The sequence below is a fragment of the Trachemys scripta genome, chromosome 4 (genome assembly GCF_013100865.1).
Source record: "Trachemys scripta elegans isolate TJP31775 chromosome 4, CAS_Tse_1.0, whole genome shotgun sequence".
Taxonomy (NCBI): domain Eukaryota; kingdom Metazoa; phylum Chordata; order Testudines; family Emydidae; genus Trachemys; species Trachemys scripta.
Window position 1 is genome coordinate 95,128,730 of NC_048301.1, and position 13,868 is coordinate 95,142,597.

Consider the following 13,868-nt stretch of genomic DNA (forward strand, 5'->3'; position numbering starts at 1 on the left):
GTTCCTGTTGAAACAAGCTCTCCACCACTCTTCCTTGTAATCAGGATGTCAAATATCACACTACCGACAAGTATGTTTCAGACTTACTATACCAGAGGATTGTCCCTGCACACAAGAATAGGCTGCTTCCCCTTACCTTCCCCAACAGGCCGGCCTTGTTATAAACTGCCCTGCTTTGAAGTGACTGCCTATTATAAAAAGCCCAGATCCATCATCTTCCTGTAAAAAGTCCTGTATTTGACCTTTCAAGGAAGTGCTTTCTCTCAAAGTATTACCCTTACTTACTATCACAGTAATACTGCTGCTGTATTCCGTCTTCATGCATAATACTTCCTGGCATAAGACTATTTAATAAGGCACTGGGGCCCTAGTTGTAGGTAGGTCATATACTCCAATAGAAAGCATGCATAGGTTTTTACACTGGGGGAGAGGTGGGGAGGGGGAACCACAGTTCATATGGAATATTACAGAAGGATCAGATTCTACAGCCCTTTCAAAGAGCCATCTTTGGCCCATATAAATCAAGTGCTAGAGCAGTAGGAGAGGGTTTTTTCCAGAAACATGGCTGAGATTATTGTGAGAAGGAGTTGGACCTTAGAGCCAACTATGAAAAGGATGAAAAAAATTTGGACTTTATGTTACGTCAAAGCTAGGACAATTTGCCATGAAACTGTCCAGGATGTCTCAAACCAAAGGATTCCCTTCGTACTCTTCAAGTTTGAGGTTAGGAGCATGAAGAACACAGTCATTCCTGTGGAAGGAACCTCTTTCATAAGGACTCCAACAGAAGAGAAGCTACCGTTGTAAGCATCTCGCCACAATTTTGACAACCACACTTCACCAGAGCCATGTCATGCAATAACCTGAAAAGCCTCAATCCTCAAACACAGTGAGTTTAAGCCACAGCTGAAACGCCTGTTGCTGGCTATAGCAATCAGTGAATGGCTCCACACAGCTGGCTAACCTATTTACCACACCACGTCCCTTCTTTCATATGGAAGCACCCCAGGTTCATTTTACATGTACACAGTGAACATGATCAAGGTCAGAAAAGCTCCAGGGCCTTAGTTACAAAAAATGTCCAGACTGGCTATTCAAGACTCTCAAGATCACCCAATGAAAATATTACCCGGTTCATTCAGACAACTGTGGAATAAACAAACTGATAAGTGGCAGTCAAAATTCACATCTGTAAGTCTAAGTAATACAGGCTCTTCTGGCAGATGGGTCACTCAGCCTATATGAGGATGGATCCAAATAACAATTCTGAACACAAAAACACTGGCACAGTAAACAACTCTGAGCAGTGCTTTACAAAAGAGGGCAAGTGTCAGCCTTTCCATTTTAGAGATCGGTAGGGTCCTTCCTTTTCAGTTTTTATTTCATTTTCCCTGGGAATTTATCAGAGTTTATTACCTCAACAACAAAAACAGGTGAAATTCAGTGCAAAAATTTATAAACCCCAATATCAACCCAGAAAAATTATGAAGTATGCAATAGATTAATGCTTTGAAGTCCGTTCATCAATGTGGTTTGCTGCAGACCTAAAACAGAACTCAAAACAATGTCACTGAGTTTAAGAAAACAATACATCTCTGAACTCCAAATAAAAGTTTTAATTTGAATAAACAGCTTACTGTTGTAGACTTAGACCTATTAGCCTATAAATATTTACATTTAATAATTGGGCCACACCATTTGCAGCGCATACACTCAACTTCATCCTTTTTTTGTATTTTGTAAACTTTTGAATGCTTCGTGTTCTGAAACGTATTCTGATAGATTTTCTTCCCATTTTAGTGTCTCAAATCTTTAAACCGTTATCAGCCGATAGCTTGAAATGTGTAGGTGGTGGGCATGAGATTCCGTCCGTTCAGATGCACACGCGCTTCAAAGCCTGCATGCAGGCTGGTTTGTTTATTGTGTGCGTCTTCAAGACTATTACATAGCCTTACTTCAAGGGGCAGCTTTGCATATACACAGACTAATGTATTATCGTAATAAATGTATCTCATGCAATGTATTGTATTTTCCTAATAAAACAAGTTGTTTTTTATATATTTGAATGATACGAAAGTAGGGTGAAAATCAGAAAAAAAAAATGAATAGTTTTTGTAAAACCCAGGAATTTTTCAGTAAAAATTGGTTTAAACTGAAAACGAAGGGGCTTAGCAATGGAAACTCAGCCACAGTAAGATTATGTGACTTGCCTGAATAGGTCAGCAGCAAAAACTAGGAATAAAATCCAGGTTTCCTGATTCAAGCTAGTGTCTGATCCACTGAGCCAAATATCACTGTTAATAGACATTCTGATTCAGATAATAAAAAGGCTGCTGCACACCTTGTCCTCTTCTGCTACTAGAAAGACTGATGAGATCGGGGGTGGCAGTAGGGAGGAAGCAATGGTCTTTGTCACCACCTATAATTAAGGAAGGGTATGGAGCCATCACAGATCTCCACTCCATCTTTCCAGCAAGCAGTGCATCTCAATCCAGGCTGAATCTGATAGCTTGACAATTGAGCAGCGAGAATCAACAAAATTTTCCTACAGGTGCCATATCATCATGATCAATGCCAGGAAAACAGCCCTTCCATCTCCTGAAAAACTACCCAGATTTGGACTTAAGAATTACTGTCATTGCATCTCATCTCTTGGTGCTAAATAATGTTATAAAAACAAACTCATCCAAGCCTTTTGGTAGCTTACCAATAGTATTGAGGATCCTTAGGGAAACATATCAATCCAAAAAGACAGAGTTATCTTCTCTATCATAGATGCATCCTCAGTGCCACAGGTCCTCATGACCCATTTAATTTGAATGGAAGGTATTTAATCCCTATGCTTCCTTTCCCTAAAACATGTTCCCTGTTCGCAATTCTTTCAGTTTAGAGTCTATAAAATCTCTGCTCTTGGGAAGCATGAGTCTTACTGAATAGTTCGGAAAGGCAAGATTACTTCCCTGCATACATCATAGACTATTGTTGTTGTTTCACTTTTCCTGAGAGCTCAACACCTGAAAGAGAGCATAGCAGATGGTGGATGAAAAGAACTGCAGATTTAGCTTAGCTGAATTAACGTGTTTAGGAAAATGTCAACCCCTTTTTGTTTCTTCTCACATTAAGTGCCCAGGTCTGAAAGATTCTAAACCTAAATTCTGTTTTACCAACGCCTACACAGCTGCCGAAATACTAGTCCCACAAGCAATCAGAACCCATTCAACATGCTCCACTGCAGTATCCTGTGCCAAAAGGGCATCAGTCACCAGAAAGGAAATCTCTAAAGCTGTCTTGTGGTCATTCATCAAGATTTCTATTAAGCTCTCCAGGCTTGAACTTTCCTCTGGAGAATCTTCCAAACATGAAGGTGCACCAAACAGTTGTACTTAAGATTTCCCCCTTCCCTAAAAACTAGTCTAACTAAAATCTTTGTTCCTTTCTCTTACGTTTTCCTCTCTCCCATTCCTAGATTTCCCATAGCAACTGTTATGCCCCAAGTGGCTAACAGCATAAAGGAAAGGTCATGATCCAGAATAAAAAAAAATGTACCCAACAATTTCCTTTACTGGAACAACTTGTATCCTACTCCTCCCAACCATAAGGCCATCAGTGCTTCTGTGACAGCCTCATAGAGTATGTCTACACTGCAACTAAACACCCATGGCTGTCCCACGTCAACTGACTTGGGCTGTAAAATTGCAGTGTAGACATTTGGACCGGGGCTGGCGCCCAAGCTCTGGGACCCTCCCCCTTTGTGGGGTCCCAGACTTCAGGCTCCATCCTGAGCCCAAACATTTACACCACCATTTTACAGCCCTGCAGCCTTAGTCAGCTGACATGGGCCAGCCACGGATGTTTAACTGCAGTGTAGACATACCCCTACATGTCTACATATATATAGCTGCTACATTATAATAAAGTCATTCCAGCAGCCAGAGATGTCAGAGTGCTAAGGTATTCCCACAATGTTCCCTTTCTTCCTACACTCATGCCACCTAAGTTGGGGACTGTGAAGCATGAAGCCGTAATGAAGGTTCTATGCCACGCAGATATTCCCCACCCCACAGGGTGAATCCTCAGGGGGCTACAGTTCTACTGACTTTGTCTGCTTTGTGCTACTGGACAGATCTGAGCCCTTTGTATTCCTATACATCTTTGGAAGTACTCACCTGTGAGTCAAGGTGGAAAGAAATAGCCAAACTCCACAGCTCAAAGACAAGTCTGTGCTGCCTCTGGTATTTGCAGGGGGGAAAAAAGGAGTTGCAACCTACAATTCTGCACTGGGGAAAGAACTTCCTTTCTGGAAATGAATTATTAGTTAATAAATCTTCTATTATGAACGTAAGTACATTAGACCAGAGTACTCCATATGATCACTCCTTGATACTTTGTATTTGTACCTTCAAAGGCAATATCTGAATTTTAAAAGTGATTCTATAGGTTTACATGAAGCAATTCTATCATTTCTTTCCAGGTTAAAAAAACCCAAGAAAGTTTAATGATTAAAATAACACAACAAAATGAACAAATGTTTTATTGGCATGTTCATTGTTGTAAACAGCATCAGGCATGAAAAAGTTTACCAAAACCTTTTATTGATTTTTATAAATTAGTTGATATTTCCAATTCTACATAGTTTTTGTTCTCAATTGATCTTTATGTAGCGAAGGAAAAACCTGCTGTTTCTAGGATTTGCAATGAAATCATGTTGACTGCATCAATCTGCACCACAACCTGAACTACCAGCAAGTTTATACTGTGAGGTGTTAGAGGTTGCCAAAATGTTTAAACTACAAATAACTATGAATCAACTCCAGGAAAAATTAAAGTGTGACTTGCAATGGGACTAGAAAATGCAAACTTGTAATAAAGTCTTCAAAAACAAAATGTACAAAAATAAGTAGCAGAACAAAAAAAAACAACCAAAAAACTCATTACCAAAGGGAAATGCAACCCTAAAGTACCCAGCATTGCCAAACATAAAATGAATACAAATTTAAATAGGCAGCTATACTTTCAAATGTACACAACGAATATTGATATGTGAAAAGAAATACTATGGTAAGTAGCTGAACTATAGTTCTGCTAACTGGACAGGGAAGATTTTATTTACACATTGAATGCAATATAGTAAAGTTGCTCTTCTGCTTTTATAAGCTATTTAAATGAGTTACCTTACAATACTTGAGCAAAATGAGCCAAGACCTCCTGGTAACTTTCTAAAGGTACCTGTTTTAGACCATCTGCTTTAAGGAAGAATAGTCCAGGATTCTTCTAAAACCTGACAACTTTTAGAGCTGGCTTTTGAAAATTCCGTTACATCTTCACCCCATTTTTGCTGCTTTCCAAAAGCCAATGTGTTACATTTACTTCCAAACCTTCAATGAGGTAATGTGTGTATCATTGAAACAAACAAAAGAATTCATTCATGGCCTTTGCACAGCTTTTATTATTAAGCTATGAGTATCCTGTTTGATGCTAGTTTTACTAGCTACTATGTGCACATTGTCCTCAATCATTTCCACTCATTTCCCTCCCCCTCCCCATTTTTTCTATTCAATTTTTTTTATTTGCACATCCCTTTAGCTTTACAGTACATTTGACTATAGTGCACAACATGATTCAAAGTCAAACAGTGACCCGACTGGGCACTGAGCTTCTGATTGGTAAACTGCAGCCCAATCAGTGCTGGTGTCATTGCTTTACACCTAATGAGTGTCCTGCCATAATGGCACTACACAGTAGTAGTGAATTTTTTTTTTTTTAATTATTTAAAACAAAAAAATTCCCCAAGGGAAATGCTATTGTAAATGTCAGTCTTGAGTCGATTCTTTATTTGGGGCGCCATCCAGATAAATTTTTAGTGCTTTTTCTTTACGAGGGGAGTAGGTTACGCGGTGTCCAGTTTTCTGGAGTCTGCTGCTTTCTTTTTTCATTAGTTCATTTCTCTGCTCATCTGTCAATTCAATTAATTCTTCAGTTTTATCCCTAAAATAAAATAAAATTGTAGTTTAAAAATCAGCTATAGTAAAATTACAAAAGTTACACAAGTGAGGGGGTCTCATTAAATCAAAAGAGCCTGCTAGCCTTTTCATACTGTAGATCGTCATAAGGTCTCTCACAAAACGCAGGTTCTCTCTCTCTAAGGTCTTTAACCTTTCTCCATTTTAAGTCTCCTCTGTGCAAAGCATGGTGTTTTCTGAGACACTTAGAATTAAACATGACAGACCCAATATAAGGAAACAAGAGAAAGAACCAAGGAAGAAGATGCTAGATCTCTCCAAAATGTTGCTAAATTGGCTACAAAAAGGAATACTGAGGTAATAAATTGAGAAGGGAAGGGGGGAATATAATTGCAAAGCGGTATCTGGGCTTTCAAGTCAAGGAGTGGTTCTACAGCTATTGAAGGAGACAACTGAACTTTAATTCAATTAACCTTTTAGTTGCAATGTGCCACTTCAGCAGTGTGGAGAAATCAGAGAGACTTGGCATTCCTAGAAAGTTGAAACATGAAGCATGTCTACACTACAATCTTAAATCAACCTATGTTAGTTTATCTTGCAGTCATTGCAGTAATTACTGCGGTGGCTGATGTCCACATTACCCTCCTTCTGTTAGTGGTGCATGTACTCCCCAGGAGTGATTCGACTGACTGAAGAGGGACTGGGGAGGTGGGGGCTGAGAGCCCAGCCTCTCACCACCATGCAGCTCCCTGCTGGGACCCCAGCTGCCCCCCCAGGCTTCTCACCTTCCTGCTCCCAGTCGGGAGCAGAGGGAAGCCACCTGGGGCTTCTTGTCTTCAGTCAAGAGATCTGCACTTAAAAGTCCTATATACAGACACTATGTCACCCTAACTACACCGACACAAACCCTATGCCTCTCATGGAGGCGGAATAGGGCACTTACATCGGCCAGGAGCAAGGCTGTAAAGTAGACACTGACAGACTAGCTGCCTTATGTAGACCCATGTAGTGTGGACCAAGCCTCATACTAAGCCAGTTTTCTGAGTTCACTTCAAAGTTCCTCTTCATCAAGCCCCACACTGCCTCTTCACTCCACCCCTGCCTGGCAACACAGCTTCCTCCCATTCAGCTGCCACTCTACTCTTTAGCCAGCAGCAGCCTTTGACAATATGCCAGCGAGCCGCTCCATGGGACACACAAACCCCATCTGCTCTTTTATTTCTGGCACTTCCTCAAGTCCACCACACTATTCACCTGCCTCTTTTCGTCTGCTATCCCGATATCACAAATCTATGAAAAAATTTAGGAGTGGGCTGAAGTCCCATGTTCCAAATCTAATTTATTCAGGATAAAATATATCCAATTAGGAACCCGTTTACTGTTCTGTATAACGGCGCAGCCTTCATATTATCACTTAATTCAAAAACTTTATTCAAGTAACTTCAGACTACAGAATAAACTGAAGATTTTATGAGGTAACAACTGCCCTCTGAGCTAACCAAACTACAAGGCCAAAAGAACACCCTCAAATTATTTTAGTACTGAATTGTCTAACAGTTTTTTTTTCCTTTTGTCAGGCAGGTGAAAAAGCGAGGCAATATTTTAGGTGACCATCTGAATGGCACATGTTACAGAGAGTAACTAGAAACAGATGAACAACAAGAATTGCAATCGCTGTGGCCTAGTGGTTTAAGAATTAGTTGTAGAGCCCTTTTCTGAGGCCTTCAATGGTGCTTATGCCTTGTGCTGGCCCCCTGCACAGCAGTCAGTTTCACCCTTTGGGCATTTAAAATATGGAAAACAATTTCACCGAAAATATAATTCAGTTTGAAGATATGGATGTGTTGTGCACATAAAACACTGACGCTGGCCAGACAGGTTGCAATGGCCCTGAATAAACGTTTAGGTCAATATTTTTCAAACTAGTACCAGTAGGAAAAAAAACCTTCTGCTTATTACATGATCCCTTAGAATGGCTTCCAATTTCACATGTTTATCATAGTGTCAATATATACTATATAGTACGGTCAATTCAAAAACATCACGGCAAAGATTCCTTAAAACAAGAAGATATCATCTACTTCATTTACATAACTGCTTAATGTAAAATATTAGGCAAATGCTACATAATTCAACACAATGCGTGAAATCCTGGCTATAATTAAGATAATGCCAAAACTTCTGAAATCCACACTTATTTCCAAGCATAATGCTTACTATTTATTTAGCACATATTAGTAAAATAGAAGTTAAGGACTAACACAAATTTATAATTGAAGTGCCTCAATCAAAGTTAAGCTTGATTTTCTATTTTCAACTCCCATTGTTGGACATTTTTCTTCTTCAAAACAACAGCAGAATTTTCAGCATGAACTGTTTTTCAGGCTTCTGTTGGTTGTTAGAACCTTATTTATACATAGAGTATTTGTTGCTTATCATTATACTACAATAAAATATATACCTATAAAATATTACTGCGCCATCATCACAAATGTAGAGAGGCCAGACGTTCAATGTAGACACTTTAGGATTCCAGTCCAAGTCCTGGTGGATCTCTAGTACTGAAATATCACAGGGAAATGTGCCTCTCCCCTGGAAAGAAGCAATTACTCAGTGAATAAATCCTCCAAACAGCGTAACGATGTATGCACCCCAAATGAGTATATACAATTTCTACATAACATTACTTACCTTAGCAAATTCTATATATTCCAAGGGTATTCCACTTATTTCACTAAGCTGTAAAACAAACATTTTCAATACATTAATTTCTTTCAGTGAGGTAAACAGTTTCAAGCCATCATACAGTGAAGCATATGAACATCAATAAGTCTTTGTCAAATTGTAAAGGCCAGTAAGAAATTCAGACACATCAGTGATACAAAAATGAATTCAAAACTGCAGGAAAAGATACCTATTTCGATTTATCAACATCCCATATGTCGCAATTTTTCTTTAAGCAGTGGTTATCTCAAGAACACAGCTGATGCTTTTTAGTGCAATTAAGTTAGTACATGACAGAGGAGTCACAACTGACACTTCTGTAAGACCCTTATATAATATCAAATTTCCAACAGATAGAAAAATTTAAAATAGAAACATAGTTAATCTGAGGTTCAAGATGCAAAGTGACGGCATGCCTCAGATAACATCTTTGACTCCAGCAACATTGGTTCTCAATATTACAAACCATTTTATTTATACAACTTATTGTGAGTATCATTACAAATAAAAAACAAAAACAACTTGACAAAAGCTAAATGACTGATGAATCAGATCATCCCCACCATCCACCAATAAATTTCTGCTGAAATAAAAGGACTGACTGAAAATCTGTCTTGTACCACATTTTAAATGTCAAATTCAAGCTTTTGCATAGTGCAGATGGGAACAAGTTCAAGAGATGAGGCCATAAAAAACATGCTGCCAACTGCTCCCTAGAGATTAACTCTGAAGGCATGCAGCAGGAGCAGCCAACCACAAATGTTGTGACACTAAATGAAAAAGGCAGTCTTGGAGATGGTAGGATCCATTGCCATTAGGGGATTCATGATCATCAGTAATTTGATTTGTACCTGGAAGCACACAGGAAGACAGTACATAGCGTGGCATATAAACATTACATGCTCATGACCAACTACCACACTTAACAAGGAGGCCAATGCATTCAGTGTTAGATGAAGACAATAACTGTGTTCAGTCATGAGAAAACTGAACTTCTGATGTGACAAAGTGGGGATTTTCCCTTGTTGTGATGTATGTGAACCTTACTGCTGAGCCTATGTGAGTTTTACTGTTTTGCATGAATACGGTGTGTGCCTCAGTTTCCCTGTGTGCTGCACCAATACCTCGGTGGTGGGAATAGGGATATGTGACTTTGGCTGAGACCTCTGCTCCAGCTGCCTGCATGTATGTTATGACCAGTGTCCTTCATAACCTGAGATCCAGAAGGGGGATGCAACCAGGTGATGACCAGTGACTCTTTGCCTGGGAAGCGAGACAAATAGAAGGAGGAGGAGCAACAAGCTGGCAGTCTGCTTGGGGGGACTGGAGGAGGCGCAGTTCAGAGCTTCTGGCCCAGGACTCCCTAAGATGGACTTGGCTGAAAGTCACTGATTTCTGTGCTAACAGGTTCTGCTCTATGCCGTGTTCCTGTTGAATAAAAATCTTCTGTTTTACTGGTTGGCTGAGTGTCACATCTGACTGCAGAGTTGAGGTGCAGGGCCCTCTGGCTTCCACAGGAGCCCCAACTGGGTGGACTCGCTGCAGGACATGCACGGTGTGGATGGGCATGCTGAATGCTCTGAGGTCAGATCCAGGAAGGTTGAAGCTGTGTAAGTTTCTTGCCCTGGCTGTCGCTCAGAGAAAGGAGACATGCTCCCCCAGAGTTCTGACTGGCTTCATATGGAGTAGTTCCAGAGCATCGCCCGATGACACAAGATCAAGGAATTATATGCGGTAAGAAAAGGGTTTCTCTGCAGCCTCAGCTATTACTGGGATCTCAGTTGGCATCCACATGCAAGACAGTCTTTTTCCACTTGCAGCTGACCAAGCATTTGTAACTAAGATGTAATCATTGCAATTGAACTGCATTAAATCCCCGTGTTCATGCTGTTATTCAGAATTGAAGTGGCCTTAGTTTGGTTTACCTTAATTTACTTTGAAATTATGCTTGAATACATTTTACTACTAAAATCAATTCACCTTCTCTTTTAATTCATCAACACTGCTGCTTTCCAGAACTACTTCCTGGAAGGAATCAAGCTTCATCTCTGATGGCCTCCATCGTCTTGATAGAACAGCAAGCTGTGACATGGATTTCATCTTTTCTGCCCCTGCAAAAAGAGATGGAATATTCTGAGATCTTTATATATTCTTATTCTATCTATAATGAGGAGTTTAACATATATTATATGCACACACAAACATAGGAGTCTGCTGACTGTATTATAGCTATTTATATTCCATACAAAAAGGTCAAAACTATCGAAGGTTGCAAAGTGACGCACTTAAAAGTCAGGAGACTGCAATGTTAATATGGCTGGATAACCTTCTCTGCATCCCTTTGTGTACACGTACACACACACACACAATGATAAACACATTGCACAGTGACTTTTTTCATAGGACTCCAACCTTGTTTATTGCTCAACATGGATAGTGCTCATTGAACAAGACAGCAGTTCTATATTTTCATTTTCTAGCCACAGTATGTGACCCCATGCCTCATTCTCTGCATACCATCCAAGCCTTTCACTAAGATAACATTTTCTCTGTATAGGCTTTTCTACAGCACTGATCAATAGAATACTTTAGTGCCTCAAAAAACATTAATGAATTTTTCCTCAAAGCATCATGAAGATCATAAAGTATCATACTCATTTTTAACAGATACTGAACAGAAAGAACAGGGATGGTCAGGCTACATCTACACTACAGTTGGGATTGATGCTCTGAGATCGATCCACCAGTGGTTGATTTAGTGGGTCTAGTGAAGACCTGCCAAATCGACAGCAGATCGCTCTCCGTTCGATCCCTGTACTCTACCCCGATGAGAAGAGTAAGGTAAGTTGACGGGAGAGTTTCTCCCGTCGACCCCCCGCGATGTAGACCCCACGGTAACTCGACCTAAGGTACATCGACTCCAGCTTCATTATTCACGTAGCTGGAGTTGTGTAGCATGGGTCAACTTACCGTGGTAGTGTAGACATAGCCTTAGACTGTGCCAAAGGTTGGACCACACAACTTTTGCAGCGAAAGAGAGATAGACGTGTTCTGGCCCCCAGACCAACAGATTAGTTCATGACAAAATTCTGTCTCATTCTGTTTCCAACACCTAAACTCAATAAAGCAATGGAATGGAGGGAAAAAACAGTATGTGATCATATCATAAAAGTAGGGCTGTGAAGTGATTAAACAAATTGCAATTAATCGCACTGTTAAACAATACAATACCGTTTATTTAAATATTTTTGGATGTTTTCTACATTTTCAAATATATTGATTTCAATTGTAACAGAATACAAAGTGTACAGTGCTCACTTTATATTTATTTTTTATTACAAATATTTGCACTATAAAAAACAAAAGAAATAGTATTTTTCAATTCATCTAATACAAGTACTCTAGTGCAATCTCTTTATCATGAAAGTTGAACTTAAAAGCCTAGAATTATGTACAAAAAATAACCATTCAAAAATAAAACAATGTAAAACTTAGAGCCTACAAGTCCACTCAGTCCTATTTCTTGTTCAGCCAATCGCTCAGACAAACAAGTCTGATTACATTTGCAAGAGATAATGCTGCCTGTGTCTTGTTTACAGTGTCACCTGAAAGTGAGAACAGGCATTCGCACGGCACCATTGTAGCCAGCGTCGCAAGATATTTACGTGAGAGATGTGCTAAAGATTCATATGTCCCTTCATGCTTCAACCACCATTCCAGAGGACGTCCGTCCATACTGATGTCAGGTTGTGCTTGATAACAATCCAAAGCAGTGCGGACCGATGCATGTTCATTTTCATCCTCTGAGTCAGATGCCACCAGCAAAAGGTTGATTTTCTTTTTTGGTGGTTCGGGTTCTATAGTTCCCACATCGGAGTGTTGCTTTTTTAAGACTTCTGAAAGCATGCTCCACACCTCGTCCCTCTCAGATTTTGGAAGGCAGTTCAGATCTTTAAACCTTGGGTTGAGTGCTGTAGCTATATCTTTAGAAATCTCACATTGGTACCTTTTTTGCGTTTTGTCAAAGCTGCAGCGAAAGCGTTCTTAAAACAAATGTGCTGAGTCATCATCCAAGCCGACTATAACATGAAGTATATGGCAGAATGCGGGTAAAACAGAACCGGAGACATACAATTCTCCCCCAAGGAGTTCAGTCACAAATTTAATTAACGCTTTTTTTTTTTTTAAATTATTAAAACAAGCATCGTCAGCATGGAAGCATGTCCTCTGGAATGGTGACTGAAGCATGAAGGGGCATATGAATATTTAGCATATCTGGCATGTAAATACCTTGCAATGCCGACTATAGAAGTCCCATGCGAACCCCTGTTCTCACTTCCTGGTGAAATTGTAAATAAGAAGTGGGCAGCATTATCTCCCATAAATGTAAACACACTTGTTTGTCTTAGCGACTCGCTGAACAAGAAATAGGACTAAGTGAACTTATAGGCTCTGAAGTTTTGTTTTATTTTGAATGCAGTTATTTTTTGTACATAATTCTAGGTAACAAATAAAATCTACATTTGTAAGCTGCACTTTCATGGTAAAAAGACTGCACTACAGTACTTGTATGAGGAGAATTGAAAAATATATATTTTTTTACAGTGCAAATATTTGTAATAAAAAATAATATGAAGTGAGCAGTATACACTTTGTATTCTATGCTGTAATTCGAATCAATGTTGTGGAAGCAGAGAGGTAGAAAAACATCCAAAATATGTAGTAATTTCAATTGGTATTCTATTGTTTAATAGTGCGATTAAAACTGTGATTAATCGACAGCCCTAAATAAAAGGCAATTGGGGAAGCGCACATACACACACACGGAAATTAAATTCAGATTGCACTGACAACCTTGACTTCTGAGTGCTTCAGTACAGAAATCCTTTTTGTATGGAATTTCACAATATTTTAAAAAGAGAACATGAAATAACTAAGAAATTCCACTGTGTCCGAGGTAGGAGCCACTGACTCATTCAATTAACTCTTTGGGACAGTTCACAGACTGATGCTTTTCTTGAAGGCTGCAATATTGTGCTCCAGAATTTTAAATTAAGCCTCTACCTTTTATGGTTGTGAAGAAAACTTTAAAAATGTGATGAAAATGTCTGTGAGCACCTGTAGACATCCTAAAATAATAGCTGAGAGAGATGTGAGCTTTCCCTTTTCATTTCAAAGGGTTAC

General features: G+C 39.4%; 1 protein-coding gene across 3 annotated transcripts in view; it reads right to left on the reverse strand.

Annotated features, from left to right (window-relative positions):
* Positions 1-5,145: 5,145 nt before the first annotated feature.
* USP47 (ubiquitin specific peptidase 47) overlaps positions 5,146-13,868 on the reverse strand; it is a 105,208-nt gene continuing 96,485 nt past the window's right edge. For 2 of the 3 annotated variants that reach the window (XM_034769990.1, XM_034769991.1), the window contains exons 25-28: positions 10,665-10,795; positions 8,652-8,699; positions 8,422-8,552; positions 5,811-5,985 (exon numbers count right to left, since the gene is read on the reverse strand). In XM_034769990.1, the coding sequence (XP_034625881.1) occupies positions 5,811-5,985; positions 8,422-8,552; positions 8,652-8,699; positions 10,665-10,795 (485 nt within the window). Of the gene's footprint in view, positions 5,986-8,421; positions 8,553-8,651; positions 8,700-10,664; positions 10,796-13,868 lie in introns of all 3 variants that reach the window. The other variant, XM_034769989.1, reaches the window with a different exon arrangement.